The 26,060-nt window shown below is 32.7% G+C and overlaps 1 protein-coding gene across 1 annotated transcript in view; it reads left to right on the forward strand.

Annotated features, from left to right (window-relative positions):
* LOC134724961 (GPI inositol-deacylase-like) overlaps positions 1-26,060 on the forward strand; it is a 144,785-nt gene that overhangs the window by 47,215 nt on the left and 71,510 nt on the right. The window contains exons 17-18 of the mRNA XM_063588380.1: positions 10,807-10,881; positions 16,623-16,851. Of these exons, the coding sequence (XP_063444450.1) occupies positions 10,807-10,881; positions 16,623-16,851 (304 nt within the window). The remainder of the gene's footprint in view (positions 1-10,806; positions 10,882-16,622; positions 16,852-26,060) is intronic.

Here is a 26,060-nt window from a genome sequence, read left to right on the forward strand (position 1 = left end):
TAATGGTTATCATTTTATGAACTACCCTATATTGTAAGTGATCTTCTGCAGTAATTGTGTCTATTTATGAGACGGGGCCATTTTGAACCCTTCGTGGCCATGATACTCCTTTATTTAAAACATTCAAACACAGACAGTAAAGTCAATCATTTAGATATTATAGATTTTGTTTGTAATGATATAGGGGGACCAGTATGCCTGAGGAACGCCTTATTTTCAATGCATCAGGGGGGGGGGGGGCAACAAGTGTTTAAGTCTGGGCCATTAAGGCCAAAGCTTGAATCTCTGTCTCTGTGTCAATGGTCTAGGGCAAACTTGTCAATAATGTACAAGCTGCTCAGCACTGGAGAACTGACACAGACACAGATCCTCGATTATTTATCCTATACCAGCTGTATACAATAAAGATTTTCTTTTGCAAGGCATTAAAGATGGGTTCAACATTGTTCAAGATAATTTGGCTTCATCAAACATTTCGGCGAAAAATCACCCTTCAGCTAATCCTTTAAGTCCTTTATATAAAAAAAGCTCATCAACAGATTTTGACTGAAATTGAAAATGGAAATTATGAGTTTGCTAAGTCCACACCTAAAATTATTAGCCCTTTAGGTATTATTGCAAAATGTGATGGGGGTGTAAGGATAATTCATGACTGCAGCAGACCACTTGGATCTGCTGTAAATGATTTTACAGGGGATGTAGAAAAACAAAAGTTTCAATCTGTTGATATTGCACTAAAATTAATAAAAAAAATTGTTTCATGGCCAAAGTTGATTTAAAATTGGCTATAGATCTGTTAGCATTAGATATCATAGTCAACAGGTCACTGGTTTACGGTGGACTTTTCCTGATGGTCAGACCCATACCTTTATTGATAAAAAATTACCCTTTGGTTCAAAACTTGCACCAGGCATTTTTCATAGGCTATCACAGGCGCATGATGTCAAGCAGAGGTTTTACCATTATAGCTTATTTGGGTGATTTTTTCATTTTCGAAAAAACTAAGCAGCGCTGTGAACTTTTACCTAGGATTTTAATTTACTTGCTGCGTAAGTTGGGTTTTTCTATTAGTTGGTCCAAGGTTGTTGACCCTTGCCAGAAATTAGTATTTTTAGGCGTGGAGATATACTCCACAACATTGGAACTAAGATTACCTATTAAAAAACTTGATGAATTAACAGGGGCGGATTTAGGCGGGGGCGTGGCGGGCGTGCGCCCCCCCCCCCTAAAATTTGCAAAGCATAGGTTGACTTCAACATATTTAAGTATCAGAAGAGACCATTCAATCTTTTTTAACGTGACAAATTGAAGTATATAAAACAGTCAGTTTAACAGAATCAACGTGATTACTAATCAACTGACCTACGCTTTATTAAAGTTCTATAGATAATTTCAAAGGAAGGAAGGTGTCAAACGCGGAGCTGTGTTTGCTGACAATTATAATAGGTTTTTAGAAGTTAAAAGAAAAAAAATTACATTGTATTTGTTTGAAAATTGAAGTTCCAAAACATCCCTTACTCACTTTCACAATTTCATCAAGAAAGCAGCGAGATTTTTTTTTATAATATCGGTACTGTAATGAAAGGTTAGTTTATTAATTTGTATCTCTGTGTCTATATTTATTTCTCACTTGCAACCTAAATATTTAGCCGAATTCTGTACCGTATTACTGTATGCTTGTGATCCCAAGAAAATAAATATAACTGCGTAAATGCATCTCATTCTTTACTTATTTTAGTTTATGGCGAACACAGTATGAAAAGACATTTAAAAATCGATGGTAAAAGTAGAAATTTTGATTTGAAAAATATATTGGTCAGGTGAGCAATTATGATCTGTTTCGTCTCACTTTGCGTCCGTCTGTCTGCCCGTCTATCTGTAGATTGTTGTCGGTGTGGATTAAGGCGGTTTCAGCTTGAAACATTCATTTATCGCTAATTTTACCACACAATAGTTCGAGATATCTACAGTTCACCCCTCTAGAAGAATATGTCAATAGTTTAACCTAAAACAACCTCAAAAATGTTTTCGCCTCGCTCCGCTCGGCGAAAATAAAATTTGCGCCCCCCCTAACTGAAAATCCTGGATCCGCCCCTGATTAAGACGGGAACTAGCAAGTTTTCAGCAAGGCAAGCATGTTTCTAAGAAACAATTGCAGTCCCTGCCGGACAAGTCAAACTAGGCTTTGTCAGTAGTTCACAGCAGGAGAGTTTTTCTCCTGAGAATCATTGACATCATAATGCAGCTCAAGCATGACAGGCACAAAATGCGCTTAGGCGGCGATATTTTGAAAGATATCCATTGGTGGTACAATTTTATGGCAACTTTCAATGGGAAATCTATCTTCCTTAATACTGACCCTATTACCTCAGTTTACACAGATGCTTGCAATACAGGTGCAGGTGGGGTTTTTGGTACTGATTGGTTTTATGTCAATTGGAAAGAGGATTTCCCAATTGCGCAATCTTTGCATATAAATGAGCAAGAAGCACTTGCAGTGGCTTTGGCAGTCAAACGTTGGGCTAAGTGCTGGCAAAATAGGCCTGTCTATATTTATTGTGATAATGCATCAGCTGTTGCCTGTATCAATAAGTGTACCTCTAGGAACAAACTTTTGATGTCCTTTTTGCGTTAATTGTTTTGGCTATCTGCTGCTAATAATTTTCAGCAATTCATTTGCCTGGGAAGCAAAATGTTTTAGTTGATGCCATTTCCAGATTGCATGAGTAAAAGTTATGTCAATTTTTAATGAAGGAATGCCTATCCACCCCTTTGTATGTGCATCACCTTGTTCCTCACATGTCCTGTCATTCTCTCCGCTTTCTTATCTTTAGGCTCTCAGGCACACACACATGACAGGTCTAGTTTTTCTTCAGTTTTCTAAGGAAATGAATGTTTCCGCAACAGCCCTCAGTCTTAGCATTTTCTAACGCATGTCCTACTTTCTACTTTTACACAGGTTTGGGGTATTACTTTGGAGTACCACAGATTTTCAACTGGAATTTGCTTTGTTTGTAATTATGTTTACATGTATTGGTTTATATTTTTATGCAAAGAAAATTCTTTGTCCCAAACCTGTGTTTGTTCAGTTTATACTTCTAACCAAGAACCAGTTAACATATCTTGGGCCCCATTGATCTCTGATTAGTGTAAAACAGATGCTTCATTTGCACTGTATCTTTTCAGCTTTTTGTTCGGGCCCCAAAAGGGAAAGCATCTAAGTATTCACAACATATTCCTAAATAGAAACAGGAGCAATATATAGGGAGGATTGGGGGGACTAGTAATGTGGAATAATTGTCCAATTACAATACGTCAGAAATAAGCAATTAACAATGTTTATGTTTACAAAGCAAAATTCTATCCAGATGAAATATACTGTTGGAAAAATGTTACAAATGAAATTGTAAGAATATTTTCCACAGGAAAATATTCCATTGTGGGATCTTTTACATTGCCATGAAATTTCAACCTGAAAGTTAAAATATTAAATTGTCATATCTTGTACGATACCTTATGGTTCAAAGTTTACGTCTGCCATATGTCATATGTTATTTTTCCCTGTGAATTTTTCACTTATGAGTAAAAGGATAACTATATTTAGTATTGTAATCAGGCTCATATAGTTTGCACTTGTACAATGTCTACATCCCCCTTTTCGCCATGATATTTCAGGTAAAATAACCCATCTTGTTTCTATTCGCAAAGGTCTTTATGACACTCCTATTTTTTCTAATCCGGTGTGCATGTGGTTGTTTGCTGTATTTTCATTGAAAACACCATTGTTATTCATCAAATAAAAGTTTAGAGTGCTTGTTAACAATTCTAAAACACTTCACAAGTGTTCAAATGAGTCATTATACCCCCACTTTATTTATACCCCTGCTTTAAAAAAGGGGGGATATACTGTTTTACCTCTGTCTGTCCATTCATCCCTCTGTCAGACTGCCAGTTCATCCGTCCCATGAATATTTTCATTGCATTTTTCTCAGGAACTACTTGACAAGGATTTCTGAAATTTGGTGTCAGGGTTTATATAAGTCAGTTATATTGTTTGATGTGTTTTCAGACTCATCACTTAACAACTTCCTGTTTACCAAATACTTGTATCATTTTACATATTTAGCCAAGTTGAAATTTTTCTTCACATTTTTCTAAGGAACATCATGACAAGGATTTCTGAAATTTGTTTTCAGGGTTTATATAAGTCAGTTATACTGTGTGATGTGTTTTCAGACTCATCACTCGAAAACTTCCTGTTTACCAAACACTTGTACCATTTTACACATAACAGCCAAGTTGAAAATTTTCATCACATTTTTCTTAGGAACTACAAGACAAGGATTTCTGAAATTATGTTTCAGGGTTTATATAAGTCAGTTATACCGTGTGGTGTGTTTTCAGACTCATCACATAACAACTTTCTGTTAACCGAAAACACTTGTACCATTTTACACATAATAGTCAAGTTGAAATTTTTCTTCACATTTTTCAAAGGAACTACAAGACAAGGATTTCTGAAATTTGTTTTCAGGGTTTATATAAGTCAGTTATACCGTGTGGTGTGTTTTCAGACTCATCACTCGAAACACAATGGTACAAGTTGAAAATTTTCATCAATTTTTTCTAAAGAACTACAGGACAATTTAGGATTTCTGAAATTAGGTTTCAGGGTTTATATAAGTAAGTTATATTGTGTGATGTGTTTTCATACTCATCACTTTAACAACTTCCTGTTTACTGAACACTTGTACCATTTTACACATAATAGCCAAGTTATACCGTGTGATACGTTTTCAGATTCATCCATTAACAATTTTCTGTTTATCGAACACTTGTATCATTTTACACAAAATAGCTAAGTTGAACATTTTAGTCACATTTTTCTCAGGAACTACTTGACAAGGATTTCTGAAATTTGGTTTCAGGATTTATAACAACAACAACAACAACAACAATACTTTATTTTAAAAGGGTTACACAGTTAGCTATATAACTAATCTTCCCTGAGGCCCTCATAATGAAAAATCAAACAAAATGCAAACATATACATTGCATACATAAGTATAAAAAGTCGAGTATGATAATAATGTTCAATACAACTTGATAAAATGTGATGAAAAAAATAAACATGATGACATGATCAGTTTTTGTCGAGCCTGCAACTTTGTTGCAGAAAGCTCGACATAGGGATAGTGATCCGGCAACTTGGCTACGGCAGCGGCGGCGGTGTTAGCTCACTTCTTAAAAGCTTTATAATTTAGAAGGTGGAAGACCTGGATGCTTCATACTTTGTATATTGATGCCTCATGTTACAAACTTTCCGTCAGTCACATGTCCAATGTCCTTGACCTCATTTTCATGGTTCAGTGACTACTTGAAAAAAAAGTTCAGATTTTTTGTAATGTTAAATTCTCTCTTATTATAAGTAATTGGATAACTATATTTGGTATGTGTGTACCTTGCAAGGTCCTCATGCCTGTCAGATAGTTTTCACTTGACCTCGACCTCATTTCATGGATCAGTGAACAAGGTTAAGTTTTGGTGGTCAAGTCCATATCTCAGATACTATAAGCAATAGGTCTAGTATATTCGGTGTATGGAAGGACTGTAAGGTGTACATGTCCAACTGGCAGGTGTCATCTGACCTTGACCTTATTTTCATGGTTCAGTGGTTATAGTTAAGTTTTTGTGTTTTGGTCTGTTTTTCTTATACTATATGCAATAGGTCTACTATATTTGGTGTATGGAATGATTGTAAGGTGTACATGTCAAGGTGACAGGTGTCATCTGACATTGACCTCATTTTCATGGTTCAGTGGTCAAAGTTAAATTTTTGAGTTTTGGTCTATTTTGCTAATACTTTATGCATTAGGACAACTATATTTGGTGTATGGAAATATTTTATGATCTATATGTTTATTACGCAGGTTTTATTTGACCTTGACCTCATTTTAACAGTCCATTGCTTAGTGTTAAGTGTTTGTGTTTTGGTCTGTTTTTCTTAATTTATAAGCAAAAAGTCAACTATATTTGTTTTATGGAACATTGTTAGCTGTACATGGTTCATCTGACCTTGACCTCATATTCATGGTTCATTGATTAATGTTTCATTTTCTTGGTTAATGTTGAGTTTATGTGACAGTTGTAATAAAGCTTTATATCTAGGTCTATCAACATAATGTCAATGATTAGTAAAGAAGACATTTCAGCATGTGCACTCTTGTTAATATTATTTATACCGCTAGGTTGATTTCAATAAATGATCTGTTTATTTTGAAATTGAAAGAATTAATAATTGTAATATTTCTTAACGGTATTGGCAAATTATTCCACAAGAATGGTCCAGAATACATAAAAGATATATAAGTCAGCTACACTGTGTGATGCGTTTTCAGATCCTACATTCTGTCGAGGTCGCAATCGTTGGCGGTGGCATCCACAAATATTCACTCTGTGGTTCAAGTTATTAAAATTTTAATACTTTCTTATATTATGATCTAATGCTACCCCTGTGAGATGATAATGAATAATTCATGAATATGCATGAACATTTCATGAACTGTTCATGAACAGATTTCATGAACAGTTCATCATATCTTCATGAACATTTGATGAGCAATTCATGAACTGAAAATCGACAGTAATGTTCATGAACTTTAATGTTCATGAACAATTCATGAACAAGAAAGGTTCATGAGCATTTAAATGTTCATGAACAACAATGATCATGAACCCTTTCTGTGATTAACAGAAAAAGTAGGTGAGACACTGGGCTCGGGTCAACCCATACAAATTTTCTAAAGAAAACTTAAACACAAAAATATATTCACAAAGTTTTATCTTCAAATAAGAAAATTTGTATGGGTTGACCCGAGCCCAGTGTCTCACCTAAGTAAGACCTAAAAAGAAGTCAACATGATCAAAATGGTCAATTGACCCCTAAGGAGGACCTTTATATAGTCATTTTTTTAACAATTTTCTCAAAATTTTACTAACATTTTCCACTGAAACTACTGGGCCAAGTTCATTATAGATAGAGATAATTGTAAGCGGCAAGAATGTTCAGTAAAGTAATTAAGATTTACAAACACATCACCATCACCAAACCACAATTTTGTCTTGAATCAATCTGTGTCCTTTGTTTAGTATTCACATAGACCAAGTTGAGCGACACAGGTTCTTTTAGAGCCTCTAGTTTTTTTTACCCCAGATAACTTTTAAAATGTTTATATCATTGAAAAATCTCCAAACTCTCTCCCTTTGGTGAAAAATTGCCATTTTTTTTGCATCAAAATTGAAAAATATCTTTTAACCCATCATTGACCTATATTGTTTACTATTTTTTTTAATTAAGCTGTACTTAAACTAAACTTTTGTAAAATTTAAGTGATTTCTGTAATTAAGTTCTTTTTTTATTTCTATATTACCTTTTTTGTCGAGCCTTCGACTTCAGTTGAAAAAGCGAGACTAAGCGATCCTACTTTTCGGCGTCGGCGGCGGCGGCGTCCACAAATATTCACTCTGTGGTTAAAGTTTTTGAAATTATAATAACTTTCTGAAACTACACTGGATTTCTACCAAACTTGGACAGAAGCTTGTTTATTTTCATAAGATAGTATCCAGAAGTAAGTTTTGTAAAAATAAAATTCCATTTTTTCCGTATTTTACTTATAAATGGACTTAGTTTTTTCTGCGTGGAAACATAACATTCACTCTGTGGTTAAAATTTTAATAACTTTCTTAAACTATCCTTGGTTTGTACCAAATTTGGACAGAAGCTTGTTTATGATCATAAGATAGTATCCAGAAGTAAATTTTGTAAAAAAAAATAATCCATTTTTTCTGAATTTTACTTTTAAATGGACTTAGTTTTTCTGTGGGGAAACATTACATTCACTCTATGGTTAAAGTTTTTAAAATTTTAATAACTTTCTTAAACTATCCTGGGTTTGTACCAAACTTGGACAGAAGCTTAGTTATGATCATAAGATAGTATCAGAAGTAAATTTTGTAATAATAACTCCATTTTTCTGTATTTTACTTTTAAATGGACTTAGATTTTCTTCCAGTTAACATTACATACAGTCTGCAGCTAAAGTTTTCAAAACATTTATTAGATTCATTAACTATCCTAGATTTTTACCAAACTTGGACAGAAGCTTCTTACAATCAAAAGATAGTATCAAGAGGAATATTTTTATTGATTTTTTTCCTTATTTTTATTGAGCCTGCGATTTACAGCAAAAGTAGGCGAGACACTGGGTTCTGCGGAACCCTTACAAATTTTTTCCCTTTATTAGGTCATCAGAAAAAATGTACCTTTTAAATAAAAATGCATGCTAATCTTTCCAAGGCAGATTGTGAGCTTAAATGAACATTGAACCCATATTTTTATTTTATTTTTCTATTAAGTATAGCATAAAGTTTTATTATAGCGAACCAAATGAAAGTTTTCCACAGAGTCGTCTGCTCTTTACCAAGGTATTTAAACTTTTGCAAGTTTACCTGTCCCATTGAAACAATACAATAGCTATTGTTCTCTGTTTAGTTTATTCACTTGGACATTTAAATTTCTTCTAGGAGAAATCTATCACTCATTGATTAATTTGCCTGACCAAAAAAATATCTTCTTTGTTGATTGAAATACATGTATAAACTCACATAAACTGCATGTGATACAGTTTTTATTCAATATCAATATTATTTATTCAATCTGTTCAATATAAGCACTGATTTAATTATAAAAAGTTTATTTCTGATTTTTTTTTAAGTACTGCATGCAATTATGCTTCAAAGAATCTGCATGTTTTTCATGGTTTTTCAGTTATAAAGAATACATTTATGAAGACCTTTATGTAAACATTATCATTTTAAGTTTTTATTTGTGAACAGACTAACAAATAGCAAATTTTAATAGGTAAAATGTTAAAATTTGATCAGAAATCAACATTAAATTTTTAAACAGTGTTTATATCAAACAAATTGAAAATGTGTTATTGATTGAATAAATACAACATCACATGCAGTTTTATAATTACTTATTTGTACATGTATTTCCATCATTGACAGTTCAATTTTTTGTTCAGGTAAATTAATCAGTGACTGATAGATTTCTCTTGAGAGAAATTTAAAGGTCCCATTGCATAAACTAAACAGAGAACAATACCTGTTGTATTTGTTAGATGGGACAATAGAACTTACAAAAGTTTAAATGGACAGGTAACTTGCAGGTGAATCTGTGGAAAACTATGATAGGTTTCGCAATAATAGAAAAAAATAGCAAAATCTTATATTTAAAAAAAAAAGATTTATACCCTCGAGCCCCCTTAAGGATAATTAATATGAAGTTGTTTGTCACATTAATTTGGAATCTTATTTCACCTTTTCATTATTAATTTTCTAAAATATATGTCAAATAAGGATTTTTGTCGAGCCTGCAACTTTTGTTGCAGAAAGCTCGACATAGGGATAGTGATCCGGCAGTTGCTATGGCGGCGGCGTTAGCTAACTTCTTAAAAGCTTTATCTTTTTAGAAGGTAGAAGACCTGGATGCTTCATACTTTGTATATAGATGCCTCATGTTACGAACTTTCTGTCAGTCACATGTCCAATGTCCTTGACCTCATTTTCATGGTTCAGTGTTTACTTGAAAAAAAAGTTAAAGTTTTTTGTAATGTTAAATTCTCTCTTATTATAAGTAATTGGATATGGATATGGATATGGATAACTATATTTGGTATGTGCGTACCTTGCAAGGTCCTCATGCTCGTCAGACAGTTTTCACTTGACCTCAACCTCATTTCATGGATCAGTGAACAAGGTTAAGTTTTGGTGGTCAAGTCCATATCTTAGATACTATAAGCAATAGGACTAGTATATTCGGTGTATGGAAGGATTGTAAGGTGTACATGTCCAACTGGCAGGTGTCATCTGACCTTGACCTTATTTTCATGGTTCAGTGGTTATAGTTAAGTTTTTGTGTTTTGGTCTGTTTTTCTTATACTATATGCAATAGGTCTACTATATTTGGTGTATGGAATGATTGTAAGGTGTACATGTCTAGCTGACAGGTGTCATCTGACCTTGACCTCATTTTCATGGTTCAGTGGTCAAAGTTAAGTTTTTGAGTTTTGGTCTATTTTTCTAATACTTTATGCATTAGTCAACTATATTTGATGTATGGAAATATTTTATGATCTATATGTCTGTTACACAGGTTTTATATTACCTTGACCTCATTTTCACGGTCCATTGCTAAGTGTTAAGTGTTTGTGTTTTGGTCTGTTTTTCTTAATTTATAAGCAATAAGTCAACTTCATTTGTTGAATTGAAGAATTGTTAACTGTACATGTCTGCCTGGCATGGTTCATCTGACCTTGATCTCATTTTCATGGTTCATTGATCAATGTTTCTTTTCTTTGGTTAATGTTGAGTTCATGTGACAGTTGTAGTAAAGCTTTATATTTAGGTCTATCAACATAATATCAATGATTAGTAAAGAAGGCGACATTTAAGCGTGTGCACTCTTGTTATCCAGAAAGTAAGGGTCACTGATCATTTATAAGTTTTTTTGTCAAAGGTAGTTTGAGATATGTAACTTAAACTTGATAACTAGAACATCTGTTCATTATGATATGAAATTTTAAAGATATATACAAACTAGAGTTTTATGGTACACTGAATATGGAAATGTGATTATATAAGCGACAATATTTCAAGTACCTTCCCATAAATAAGATCCAGTTTAAGTCATCTAAAATTTCAGGCTAGTTATATTGCTAATTTACTTATTTTCTATTTTAGATTATTCATATAGACTACAAAGATTATCCAGAGATGACACATGTTGTTTTGATTATACCAGCTGCTCCAACTCAGGTTAGAACTGGACAAATAAAACAATTTTCCTTATTTAGCCCTCTGATTTTCACTATTTACAAATAAAGTCCTTAGTGCATTCAAATTTTTTTTATACTCCCTCCAGATTTTGTATCCCCCTGGTATCACACTTTAGGGGTATGATAATGGTATCGGTCCTCTGTCCATCTGAAACACATCAGTACTGAAAGACCTTTTGATTTATAACTTTCATACTTTGTAGGAGTATTTGTCGTCATATCTCTTGATCATCAGTTTGATTTGACAATTTTTATACGACCGCAAATTTTGAAAAAATTTCGTCGTATATTGCTATCACGTTGGCGTCGTCGTCGTCGTCGTCGTCGTCGTCGTCGTCGTCGTCGTCGTCGTCGTCGTCGTCGTCGTCCGAATACTTTTAGTTTTCGCACTCTAACTTTAGTAAAAGTGAATAGAAATCTATGAAATTTTAACACAAGGTTTATGACCATAAAAGGAAGGCTGGTATTGATTTTGGGAGTTTTGGTCCCAACATTTTAGGAATTAGGGGCCAAAAAGGGCCCAAATAAGCATTTTCTTGGTTTTCGCACTATAACTTTAGCTTAAGTTAATAGAAATCTATGAAATTTTGACACAAGGTTTATGACCACAAAAGAAAGGTTGGGATTGATTTTGGGAGTTTTGGTTTCAACAGTTTAGGAATTAAGGGCCAAAAAAGGGCCCAAATAAGCATTATTCTTGGTTTTCGCACAATAACTTTAGTTAAAGTAAATAGAAATCAATGAAATTTAAACATAATGTTTATGACCACAAAAGAAAGGTTGGTATTAATTTTGGGAGTTTCGGTCCCAACAGTTTAGGAATTGGGGGCCAAAAAGGGACCCAAATAAGCATTTTTCTTGGTTTTAGCACCATAGCGTTAGTATAAGTAAATAGAAATCTATGAAATTTAAACACAAGGTTTATGACTATAAAAGGAAGGTTGGTATTGATTTTGGGAGTTTTGGTCCCAACAGTTAAGGAAAAAGGGGCCCAAAGGGTCCAAAATTAAACTTTGTTTGATTTCATCAAAATTGAATAATTGGGGTTCTTTAATATGCCGAATCTAACTGTGTATGTAGATTCTTAATTTTTGGTCCCGTTTTCAAATTGGTCTACATTAAGGTCCAAAGGGTCCAAAATTAAACTTAGTTTGATTTTAACAAAAATTGATACCTTGGGGTTCTTTGATATGCTGAATCTAAAAATGTACTTAGATTCTTGATTATTGGCCCAGTTTTCAAGTTGGTCCAAATCAGGGTCCAAAATTAAACTTTGATTGATTTCATCAAAAATTGAATAAATGGGGTTCTTTGATATGCCAAATCTAACTGTGTATGTAGATTCTTCATTTTTGGTCCAGTTTTAAAATTGGTCTACATTAAAGTCCAAAGGGTCCAAAATTAAACTAAGTTTGATTTTAACAAAAATTGAAATCTTGGGGTTCTTTGATATGCTGAATCCAAACATGTACTTAGATTTTTGATTAAAGGCCAAGTTTTCAAGTTGGTCCAAATCAGGATCTAAAATATTATATTAAGTATTGTGCAATAGCAAGTCTTTTCAATTGCACAGTATTGCACAATGGCAAGAAATAACTAATTGCACAATATTGTGAAATATTGTGAAATAGCAATATTTTTTTTTAATTAGAGTTATCTTTCTTTGTCCAGAATAGTAAGCAAGAAATATCTAATTGCACAATATTGTGAAATAGCAATATTTTTTTTTAATTAGAGTTATCTTTCTTTGTCAAGAATCAACTAAAATCTTTGTTACATACAATGTATATTCACTTTTTACTACCAACTGATAAATTAAAATAATCTTTACCATTCAGTGATAACAAGCAGTTTTTTTACATCTTAATATTTTATGATGTATTTAAATGAGTAGTTATTGTTGCAAACTCCATTAGAAATTTAATTGAGAATAGTTTTGGAATAAGGGAAAGGGGGATGTGATTAAAAAAATTGGGTTCAATTTTTCTCATTTGAAATTTCATAAATAAAAAGAAAATTTCTTCAAACATTTTTTTGAGAGGATAAATATTCAACAGCATAGTGAATTGCTCTAAGAGAAAACAAAAAATTTTAAGTTCATTAGAACACATTCATTCTGTGTCAGAAACCTATGCTGTGTCAACTATTTAATCACAATCCAAATTTAGAGCTGAATCCAGCTTGAATGTTGTGTCCATACTTGCCCCAACCGTTCAGGGTTCATTATGGTAGTCAGGAAACTTAATTGACCATCTATATTACTAAAGAAAGAGACAGGTTTCATCTAGCCTGAAATCCTCTGAAACCATACTAAGTTGGAAATGTTTGTGCTAGGATGTATAAATGATGTGTTGCTAGGTAGAAACAACAGTGAATCTGGCAAAAATGTGCAATTAATTATGTAATATTTAAATAGTGTACAAGTGTAAAGTTCACTACATGCTAAACAGGTTCAATTTCAAATCGATATATTAAAACTGCGTATAATTATCATATTTGATGAGTTTAACTCCGCCATTTTAGTGGTTGCTAGGCAACAGAATAAACGAGCTAGACCCAAAATACAATTATTTTCAGAAGGTCTATGGTATAGACTTACAACATGACAAATTAAATGAAATTTGGGGGTGGGGCCAAAAATTGCCCTTATAGCCCCTAGTCCTTTGTCTTTGAAAAATCTTTTTTCCACAGAATTATTTTATTTTTGAGTAAATGTCCAGATTCAGAGCTCGAGTTTTTTGCCATCATGTATAGTTGATCATATTTTACCATCATTTTGATCTGACCATTTTTATATGCCCCTTTATGAGACGTATTATTGTATACAGCTGTTGTTTGTCCATCTGTGGGGGCGCCTATCAGTCTTCAACATGTTGGACAATAACTTAAAAACGCTTGAACCAATTTGCATGAAACTATTTTGAATTGTTTACATCTATTGATGTGAGCTCTGTTTCAGTTTTTTTAAATTTCAGATTTGAAGTTTCAGTTTTTTTCATTAAAAAAGGGGGATTTTCCAGTTTTCAGACAATAACTCAAAAACGCTTTCACCAATTTACAACAAACTTTAGTGAATTGATTATACCTATTGACATGAGATCTCTTTTTTTATTTTAAAAATTTTCGATTTTATGTTTTCCGAGGTTTTTGGGTCGTATTCATTATAAAAAGGTTTTGTTTCCGTTTTTTGGACAATAACTTTAAAACAATTTCAGCTGTTTTCATAAAACTTTGGTGAATTTTTAATATCTGTTGACATAACCTCCGTTTTGATTTTTATAAATTTTAGATTTAACGTTCGGGAGTTATGTGATTTTATTCATAAAAAAGGGGGATTTTCCAGTTTTCTGACAATCCATTAAGGAGTTATCATGAAACTTTGGTGACTGGTTTATCTGTCACCAAGGTCCACTGGAGAGCACTTTTAGATAAGGGGGAGCTAACTCTTATGTGCTGGAACCAAGGGACAGGGGGTCAGTCTATCGCTAGACTTAATGTTCTGATAGGCATAGCTAAAACGCAAGGAAGGTTTTCAGAATTTAATTACTATAACAATTTAAATGAATGATAACAAATCAATCAATAAGCAATTCCAAATAATAATAAAAATGTAATTAAAGTCCAAAGTATCAATTCAAAATAACAAATCCAAAGTAAAACTATTTCTCTTTAAAATGTAAAATATAAAATAAATGCCAAAACTACTAAAACATAAAATATACTTAATCTCAATTTCAAAATATCAAAGTCTCAAATAAAAGTTTCTCAAAAGTATTTTCTATATTTAAATTTATGAGTCAGAGATAAATTTTTGTCTCACACTACACAGTCAACTGGTAGACTGGTAGACAGTCTTATTTATAGGTCCAGTATAATGACATGAGTAGTGTGAGGTTACGCTTCCAAAACACTGACTGCTTTCTTAAAAATTCTCAATTATAAAAGGTGAGTCAAAAATATATTTTTGTCTAAATACTACAAAGTCAACTGGTAAACTGATCGACAGCCCTATAGGTCCAGTATAATAGACTTTAGTAGTGCAAGTTAAGGTTTCCAAAAGGTGACTGCTTTTTCTAAATTTCTCAACGCTATTTATATTAAAACCAAATATAAATCAATATGACTCGATATATGACAAAATATTTTGATGTCAAATTCGACCATTAAATACTTTTTAAAGGAAAGATATTTTTTTATTTTTGGTGTCCCACTTTTTATAGTTGCTCTTTTTTTTCCTGAAAGTGTTTTTTTTTTTTTACTAATGTGTTATATTTTGTAATAAAAAGTCTTATAAGAGATGACAAATTGGATATAAACATTTCATATTTTAATGAATAAATGAAGACAAATATCATACAAGTACAAGGCACTGATATACATATATATATTTGAATGTTCAAGGTAAATTTAGTTTCCAAGTTTGAGGATGTAAGATGCTGCATCATCATACTGAATATAGTCAGTTGTACCATTGTGTAGGGTTTCCTTTAACGTGGTGAATCTTTCTGCTTTTTATCTATAATTCTTTGCTTTTCCCCTCATCTTGCCACCTGCTGCACACTGTCATGACTTTCTTTGCATCGTAGGCGACTTACTCTTTCTTGAACACATCGATAATTTAAAATGTATTTGGATGTGTTGTTTTGGCTGTCTTTTTGGTCTTGTTATGCCAGCCCTGTAAATGCTTATTTGTCCTTGGTCCTTCTGTCTGGTGGTGGTTCCAGGTTGGTTTTAGGTTTCTGCCCTCTCTTCATATCACAATTATACGTTAACTTGGTGCAGGTATTAATTTAGTCTGTGGTGCGTTTTCCAAGGTGTGTATTCTTGGTTAAGTATTTGGTAAATGTGATTGCAGTTTTGTCTGGTAGAGTGCTGATCTCCTGCTTTCGAATGAAGGCAGTTTTTGTGCAGTCTCATTTGTCTGTGCATCTCATGATACTAAATTCATTGGTAATTTGTTCAAATCTTGAAGAAGTCAAGTAATTGAATACCATGGATTTTGCTTTATATATATATAATTAGCACAGTTTTGGTGATTTTTAAATATTTTTTTATTAAAGTTTTAATTAAACAAGTCTGTGGGAAAATATGTTTTTTTTCTTTCTATTAAACTTTTTGTGTTGCATAATGTAAAGGATGATTAAATTATTTTGATTTTTTTAACTGCATGAATTAAAATAACTTTTATTAAATATCAACAAACAATATTTCAAGAAAAGAAACTTTTCAACTACATTTTTTTATTGTAGATTTTTCCTGATCACAACTTTTGAAATCATAAAAATGGTCACTTTTATTAAAAAAAATAATTGAAGAGAAACAAATTCCTAATTTCATGTTGTTCAATTGCTATAAAAACACACAGGTTTAATTTGTTTATTTAATATTTTTATCTAAATTCACATTTCGCCATATTTCAATTCCCTTCTGGCCTCAGTATATTTTATATCTTTTTTACCTGGGAACACACCGTTAGATAGACTGTTCCCAGCTCTCATTAACAAAAAAAAACTAATAGAAATTTATTAACAAAGCCTAATCCTATAATGTTTTGATAAAAATTTCATGAAATTAGGAATTTGTTTCTCTTCAATTATTTTTTTTAATAAAAGTGACCATTTTAACTATCAAAATCTGCTCAGAAAAGTAAGACTTATTTCTTTCTTTGGATTTGCAATACATATATTAACACCATGAGTAAAATAAATGAATTATTTACAGGTTGAAGTGATGGGTGATTCCTATAACAAAGATTACAGACATCTGTCTTATAAACTGCCTTCAGTTCCAGACATAGTAATGACCTATCCAGAGAGTGTCACTAAGGGAGTCAGTGTGCTTACATTGTATAATGATTCCCTTTTTTACAATTTACAACTTAAAGGTCTGGATAGTGTACTGAGAGCTTATACTGTTCAACTTGTACCTAAACACTGCACTTCTAATAAAGGTAAAACTCTACTGCTCATATTGTACCTAAACACAGCACTTCTAATAAAGGCAAAACTCTACTGCTCATATTGTACCTAAACACAGCACTTCTAATAAAGGCAAAACTCTACTGCTCATATTGTACCTAAACACTGCACTTCTAATAAAGGCAAAACTCTACTGCTCATATTGTACCTAAACACAGCACTTCTAATAAAGGTAAAACTCTACTGCTCATATTGTACCTAAACACAGCACTTCTAATAAAGGCAAAACTCTACTGCTCATATTGTACCTAAACACAGCACTTCTAATAAAGGTAAAACTCTACTGCTCAAATTGTACCTAAACACAGCACTTCTAATAAAGGTAAAACTCTACTGCTCATATTGTACCTAAACACAGCACTTCTAATAAAGGCAAAACTCTACTGCTCATATTGTACCTAAACACAGCACTTCTAATAAAGGTAAAACTCTACTGCTCAAATTGTACCTAAACACAGCACTTCTAATAAAGGTAAAACTCTACTGCTCATATTGTACCTAAACACAGCACTTCTAATAAAGGTAAAACTCTACTGCTCAAATTGTACCTAAACACAGCACTTCTAATAAAGGTAAAACTCTACTGCTCATATTGTACCTAAACACAGCACTTCTAATAAAGGTAAAACTTTACTGCTCATATTGTACCTAAACACAGCACTTCTAATAAAGGTAAAACTCTACTGCTCATATTGTACCTAAACACAGCACTTCTAATAAAGGTAAAACTCTACTGCTCATATTGTACCTAAACACAGCACTTCTAATAAAGGTAAAACTCTACTGCTCAAATTGTACCTAAACACAGCACTTCTAATAAAGGTAAAACTCTACTGCTCATATTGTACCTAAACACAGCACTTCTAATAAAGGTAAAACTCTACTGCTCATATTGTACCTAAACACAGCACTTCTAATAAAGGTAAAACTTTACTGCTCATATTGTACCTAAACACAGCACTTCTAATAAAGGTAAAACTCTACTGCTCATATTGTACCTAAACACAGCACTTCTAATAAAGGTAAAACTTTACTGCTCATATTGTACCTAAACACAGCACTTCTAATAAAGGTAAAACTCTACTGCTCATATTGTACCTAAACACAGCACTTCTAATAAAGGTAAAACTTTACTGCTCATATTGTACCTAAACACAGCACTTCTAATAAAGGTAAAACTCTACTGCTCATATTGTACCTAAACACAGCACTTCTAATAAAGGTAAAACTCTATTGCTCATATTGTACCTAAACACAGCACTTCTAATAAAGGTAAAACTCTACTGCTCATATTGTACCTAAACACAGCACTTCTAATAAAGGTAAAACTCTACTGCTCATATTGTACCTAAACACAGCACTTCTAATAAAGGTAAAACTTTACTGCTCATATTGTACCTAAACACAGCACTTCTAATAAAGGTAAAACTCTACTGCTCATATTGTACCTAAACACAGCACTTCTAATAAAGGTAAAACTCTACTGCTCAAATTGTACCTAAACACAGCACTTCTAATAAAGGTAAAACTCTACTGCTCATATTGTACCTAAACACAGCACTTCTAATAAAGGCAAAACTCTACTGCTCATATTGTACCTAAACACAGCACTTCTAAAAAAGGTAAAACTCTACTGCTCATATTGTACCTAAACACAGCACTTCTAATAAAGGTAAAACTCTACTGCTCAAATTGTACCTAAACACAGCACTTCTAATAAAGGTAAAACTCTACTGCTCATATTGTACCTAAACACAGCACTTCTAATAAAGGTAAAACTCTACTGCTCATATTGTACCTAAACACAGCACTTCTAATAAAGGTAAAACTCTACTGCTCATATTGTACCTAAACACAGCACTTCTAATAAAGGTAAAACTCTACTGCTCAAATTGTACCTAAACACAGCACTTCTAATAAAGGTAAAACTCTACTGCTCATATTGTACCTAAACACAGCACTTCTAATAAAGGTAAAACTCTACTGCTCAAATTGTACCTAAACACAGCACTTCTAATAAAGGTAAAACTCTACTGCTCATATTGTACCTAAACACAGCACTTCTAATAAAGGTAAAACTTTACTGCTCATATTGTACCTAAACACAGCACTTCTAATAAAGGTAAAACTCTACTGCTCATATTGTACCTAAACACAGCACTTCTAATAAAGGTAAAACTCTACTGCTCATATTGTACCTAAACACAGCACTTCTAATAAAGGTAAAACTCTACTGCTCAAATTGTACCTAAACACAGCACTTCTAATAAAGGTAAAACTCTACTGCTCATATTGTACCTAAACACAGCACTTCTAATAAAGGTAAAACTCTACTGCTCATATTGTACCTAAACACAGCACTTCTAATAAAGGTAAAACTTTACTGCTCATATTGTACCTAAACACAGCACTTCTAATAAAGGTAAAACTCTACTGCTCATATTGTACCTAAACACAGCACTTCTAATAAAGGTAAAACTTTACTGCTCATATTGTACCTAAACACAGCACTTCTAATAAAGGTAAAACTCTACTGCTCATATTGTACCTAAACACAGCACTTCTAATAAAGGTAAAACTTTACTGCTCATATTGTACCTAAACACAGCACTTCTAATAAAGGTAAAACTCTACTGCTCATATTGTACCTAAACACAGCACTTCTAATAAAGGTAAAACTCTATTGCTCATATTGTACCTAAACACAGCACTTCTAATAAAGGCAAAACTCTACTGCTCATATTGTACCTAAACACAGCACTTCTAATAAAGGTAAAACTCTACTGCTCATATTGTACCTAAACACAGCACTTCTAAAAAAGGTAAAACTCTACTGCTCATATTGTACCTAAACACAGCACTTCTAATAAAGGTGAAACTCTACTGCTCAAATTGTACCTAAACACAGCACTTCTAATAAAGGTAAAACTTTACTGGTCATATTGTACCTAAACACAGCACTTCTAATAAAGGTAAAACTCTACTGCTCATATTGTACCTAAACTGATGCCTCAACAATTGACACACTGATAGAATTTATAGTTGTCCTTCCTTTCTGCTATATAACCCTACTCAGTTGCTCCATAATTCCTGTATCATAACTTTGAAACATTAGTAGGCATTATCAGCTATGTCAAAATGCCTGAGAAGAAATTATCAGCTATGTCAAAATGCCTGAGAAGAAATTATCAGCTATGTCAAAATGCCTAATAAGAAGTTATCAGCTATGTCAAAATGCCTGAGAAGAAATTATCAGCTATGTCAAAATGCCTGAGAAGAAATTATCAGCTATGTCAAAATGTCTGAGAATAAGTTATCAGCTATGTCAAAATGCCGGAGAAGAAATTATCAGCTATGTCAAAATGCCTGAGAAGAAATTATCAGCTATGACAAAATGTCTGAGAAGAAATTATCAGCTATGTCAAAATGTCTGAAAAGAAATTATCAGCTATGCCAAAATGTCTGAGAAGAAGTTATCAGCTATGCCAAAATGCCTGAGAAGAAATTATCAGCTATGTCAAAATGTCTGAGAAGAAATTTTCTGCTATGTCAAAATGTCTGAGAAGAAATTATCAGCTATGTCAAAATATCTGAGAAAAAGTTATCAGCTATGTCAAAATGTCTGAGAAGAAGTTATCAACTATGTCAAAATGTCTGAGAAGAAGTTATCAGCTATGCCAAAATGTCTGAGAAGAAGTTATCAGCTATGACAAAATGTCTGAGAAGAAATTATCAGCTATGTCAAAATGTCTGAACAGAAATTATCAGCTAAGTCAAAATGTCTGAGAAGAAATTATCAGCTATGTCAAAATGTCTGAAAAGAAATTATCAGCTATGTCAAAATGTCTGAGAAGAAATTATCAACTATGTCAAAATGTCTGAGAAGAAGTAATCAGCTATGTCACATATCAGAGAAAAAATTATCAACTATGTCACAATGTCTGAGAAAAAATTATCAGCTATGTCACATATCAGAGAAAAAATTATCAACTATGTCACAATGTCTGAGAAGAAGTTATCAAGCTTATTTTCATCAACTGTAAAACTGTTTAAGTGAGGAGAAACTACCAGAAATGGAAAGATAAACAGATCATCTTATTTTCTGTGCATAGATATAGTGCACTAGCAGTCACTCAACGCAAGTTTTTTGCTCATTAACCAAGTTCGTACTGATAAAGGGTGCACATTGTGGCAAGGCTTATATTTTGAGATACCCATGTGCCGAATACCAGATAATCTAAACTTTTCTTATTTTTAGCTCACCTGGCCCGAAGAAAAAAATCTTCTCCTCTGAAACTACTGGGCCAAATCAAACCAAACTTGGCCACAATCATCATTGGGGTATCTAGTTTAAAAAATGTGTGGCGTGACCCGGTCAACCAACCAAGATGGCCGCCACGGCTAAAAATAGAACATAGGGGTAAAATGCAGTTTTTGGCTTATAACTCAAAAAACAAAGCATTTAGAGCAAATCTGACATGGGGTAAAAATGTTTATCAGGTCAAGATCTATCTGCCCTGAAATTTTCAGATGAATCGGTCAATCGGTTGTTGGGTTGCTGCCCCTGAATTGGTAATTTTGAAGAAATTTTGCTGTTTTTGGTTATTATCTTGAATATTATTATAGTTAGAGATAAACTGTAAACAGCAATAATGTTCAGGAAAGTAAGATCTACAAATAAGTCAACATGACCAAAATGGTCAGTTGACCCGTTTAGGAGTTATTGCCCTTTATAGTCAATTTTTAACCATTTTTCGTTAATTAAAGTAATCTTTTACAAAAATCTTCTCCTCTGAAACTACTTGGCCAAATTAATCCAAACTTGGCCACATTCATCTTTGGGGTATCTAGTTTAAAAAATGTGTGGCGTGACCTGGTCAACCAACCAAGATGGCCGCCACGGCTAAAAATAGAACAAAGGGGTAAAATGCAGTTTTTGGCTTATAACTCAAAAACCAAAGCATTTTGAGGAAATCTGACATGGGATAAAAATGTTTATCAGGTCAAGATCTATCTGCTCTAAAATTTTCAGGTGAATCGGGCAATCGGTTGTTGGGTTGCTGCCCCTGAATTGGTAATTTTGAGGAAATTTTGCTGTTTTTGGTTATTATCTTGAATATTATTATAGATAAAGATAAACTGTAAACAGCAATAATGTTCAGCAAAGTAAGATCTACAGATAAGTCAACATGACCAAAATGGTCAGTTGACCCCTTTAGGAGTTATTGCCCTTTATAGTCAATGTTTAACCATTTTTCGTAAATTAAAGTAATCTTTTACAAAAATCTTCTCCTCTGAAACTACTTGGCCAAATTAATCCAAACTTGGCCACAATCATCTTTGGGGTATCTAATTTAAAAAATGTGTGGCGTGACCTGGTCAACCAACCAAGATGGCTGCCACCACTAAAAATAGAACATAGGGGTAAAATGCAGTTTTTGGCTTATAACTCAAAAACCAAAGCATTTTGAGGAAATCTGACATGGGATAAAAATGTTTATCAGGTCAAAAACTATCTGCCCTAAAATTTTCAGATGAATCCGTCAATCGGTTGTTGGGTTGCTGCCCCTGAATTGGTAATTTTGAGGAAATTTTGCTGTTTTTGGTTTTTATCTTGAATATTATTATAGATAGAGATAAATTGTAAACAGCAATAACGTTCAGCAAAGTAAGATCTACAAATAAGTCAACATGACCAAAATGGTCAATTGACCCCTTTAGGAGTTATTGCCCTTTATAGTCAATCTTTAACCATTTTTCATAAATCTAAGTAATCTTTTACAAAATCTCCACTGAAACTACTAGGCCACAATCATCTTTGGGGTATCTAGTTTGAAAAATGTGTCTGATGACCTGGCCATTCAACCAAGATGGCCGCCACGGCTAAAAATAGAACATAGGGGTAAAATGCAGTTTTTTGCTTATAACTATGAAACCAAAGCATCTAGAGCAAATCTGACAAGAAGTTAAATTGTTAATCAAGTCAATATCTATCTGCCCTGAATTTTTCAGATGAATTGGACAACTGGTTGTTGTGTTGCTGCCCTCCAATTGGTAATTTTTAAAGAAATTTTGCCGTTTTTGGTTATCTTGAATACTATTATAGATAGCGATAAACTGTAAACAGCAATAATGTTCAGCAAAGTAAGATCTACAAATAAGTCAACATGACCTAAATGGTCAATTGACCCCTTAAGGAGTTATTGCCCTTTATAGTCAATTTTTAACAATTTTCATTAATTTGGTAAATTTATGTAAATTTTTACCAAATATAGTTCTCTGTTACTAATGGGCAAAGTTCATGATAGATATAATTGTAAGAAGCAAAATCGTTCAGTAAAGTAAGAACTTCAAACACATCACCATCACCAAAATACAATTTTGTCATGAATCCATTTGTGTCCTTTGTTTAATATGCACATAGACCAAGGTGAGCGACACAGGCTCTTTAGAGCCTCTAGTTTAGTTTGGTCTGTTTCTTTTATACTATAACAAAAACGTCCATCTAGTTTGGTGTTTTGAATGATTGTAAGGTTAACATGTACTTCTGGCTTGGTTTATTTACCTGACCTTTACTCTATTTTTCTTTGATCATGTTTATTTTATGTGATACTTGTAGGTGAGAAATTTCAGCTTTCACTCTTTAAGATTAGATTGGTACAATCTAACTGTGTATTCAGATTCTGAATGTTTGGTCCTGTTTTCAAATTGGTCTACTTAAAGGTCCAAAGGGTCCAAAATTAAACTTAGCTTGATTTTAACAAAAATTGAATTCTTGGGGTTCTTTGATGTGCTGAATCAAATCATGTACTTAGATTTTTGATTATTGGCCCAGTTTTCAAGTTGGTCCAAATCAGGGTAAAAAATTATTATATACTATAAGTATTGTGCAATAGCAAGAAATTTTCAATTGCACAGTATTCCGCAATAGCAAAAAATCATCAATTACACAGTAATATTCCTGGACCTTAACACATTTTCTTTAACAGTTTGATATTATTCGAAATAATTGGACCCCTCTTTTAGAAAAGTTTTTTTTTAAATATGATGTATTTTTCTTCTTTTTGAGTAAAAAAGTTTAAATTTTCAAAGGTTTTGTATAGAAGCACTATTGGTATTTCTGGTTTCTTTTTTACAACAGTAAAATGACTCCTTATCTGAGGGAGGATTGTTCTCAACCTGATTATAACAAACACAGGTCAAGGTACGGCCTTGAACACAGGGCTTTGATGCAGACCAAACAGCAAGCTATTAGGAACCCCAAAATTATAAGTGTACAATTCGAACAGGAAAACCAGCTATCTAATTTATATATCCAAACGCCTGAAACGGGAAAATACCTATGAACCACATCAACAAATAATAACTGCTGAACGACAGGCCCCTGAATCAATCAGGACAAGTGCATGAACATTTAGCGGTTATGGATAGTTTTGATTCGCCAGCATACAATATAATTGCATTTGAAGGCAAATCTTTCAGTTCTTTGCACTTTATTCTAACAACGAACATTTTTTTGATAGGGAATATAAGTAAAGGGGAAAGAAACCAATGTATTGTACTGTGCAGGTATTTCCACTGTTATATTTTATAGTGGAGCACTCCCACTTGGGATAAATTGGTTTCATGCTGAAAAATAATTCTCACATATTTATACAGTGTGGTGGGGCGCTTTTAGGTTTAAAATCGTTATATACAGGTTAGACTGTGATTTTAAAAACAAATGTTGATATCTTTTTATAATATTTACCAAAAAAAAAGTGTGGGAAATGGACATGATTACATTTCCGGATGCGGGAAGCAGGAATATAAAATAAAAAAATAAAAATGGGCAGGTCCGTCGAACAAGGAATTAAATTGGTGTGGCCTAAGTTTCATATATATTTCAAAGTGTGTTAACTGATATATATATATAATGAGATCTCCCCTACCCCTGTACCTCTAGCCAATGTAGAATAAAAAAAACCAGCAATACACACAGTGATTTAGTTGACCAAATGATTTTGATATGACTGTTTTTATAGGAGATATAGGTCTTTTACAATGTTTTGACTATCTTGTCACAATATGACCAACAATTCAATTTTCTCATTTATACAGTAAAAATTTGCTATGGCATACATTCTAAATGACCTAGTTTTTATTTAGTTGTGCCCCTAAAAGTTTTTTTTTTTGTATATTTGGACTAGAAATTTATAATGAAATAAATTTCTAGTTATCTGATTTTTTATACTCCTAGATATGTTAAGACATAAGCCTGTTCTCTTTAGGTCCATTTTTTTTGGCAATTAATTCCATAATGTATTGTAACATATTTACTACAGGTGGAAAGTTAGTGTTACTGTTACTTGGAAAAGTGAATGTTTGCATTATTCTACCAAGCATTTAGTAAGACAACCATCTGTTTACGGTGCCAACTTCTTGCTGGTTTAAACTTGTACCTAAACTAATGCCTCAGAAGTGGAATTCTTACTCAGATTATCAGATAGTTTCTTTTTTTTCCAAACTTTCATAAAAAAAACTTTATTAAAACTAATTATAAATACTGGGTTTAAAATTTTCTATGACAGACCCTTGTTTTGTTGACAAAAGACTTATTAATGATGCTGAAATCAAAAATGTTAAAAAGGACAAATCAAGTATGAAGTTGTAGGGCAGTGAGAATCTGAACTTCCAAAAGGTATTGCCGAATACAGCTAATCTATTCCTTAGTGTTTTGAAAAATTCAAAGTTTGGTAAACAGTTAGTTTATGATTATGACTATATCAATTTAAGTGCTTCAGGAAACTAAGTAACAAGTTTGAAAGAAGATATTTGCCCCAAAAAAAATGGATTGCAAATTTCAATTTTTTATGCTGTATACTTATTCATACAATAATTTATTAATGTAAGTGTTTCAATAATTCAATTTTTAATATACTGTGGATTCATTATTATTTGTGGGATACCAATTTTCGTGGCTTTCGTGGGTACTGGTGAACCACGAAATTAAATGTTCAACGAATAATAAATTTTCTATAGGCTTGTATGTAGACTTCGGCAAAAGCACGAAATTAAATATCCACGAACTTGCAAGTTTTCCATGATCCACGAAAATTGGTACCCACAAAAATAAATAAATGCACAGTACATGATTCACTCTTGGACAAGTGATTGAAATTAATTTTTGTCGAGCATGCAA

Source organism: Mytilus trossulus, chromosome 7 (assembly GCF_036588685.1).
Source record: "Mytilus trossulus isolate FHL-02 chromosome 7, PNRI_Mtr1.1.1.hap1, whole genome shotgun sequence".
In the NCBI taxonomy this organism is placed as follows: Eukaryota; Metazoa; Mollusca; class Bivalvia; order Mytilida; family Mytilidae; genus Mytilus; species Mytilus trossulus.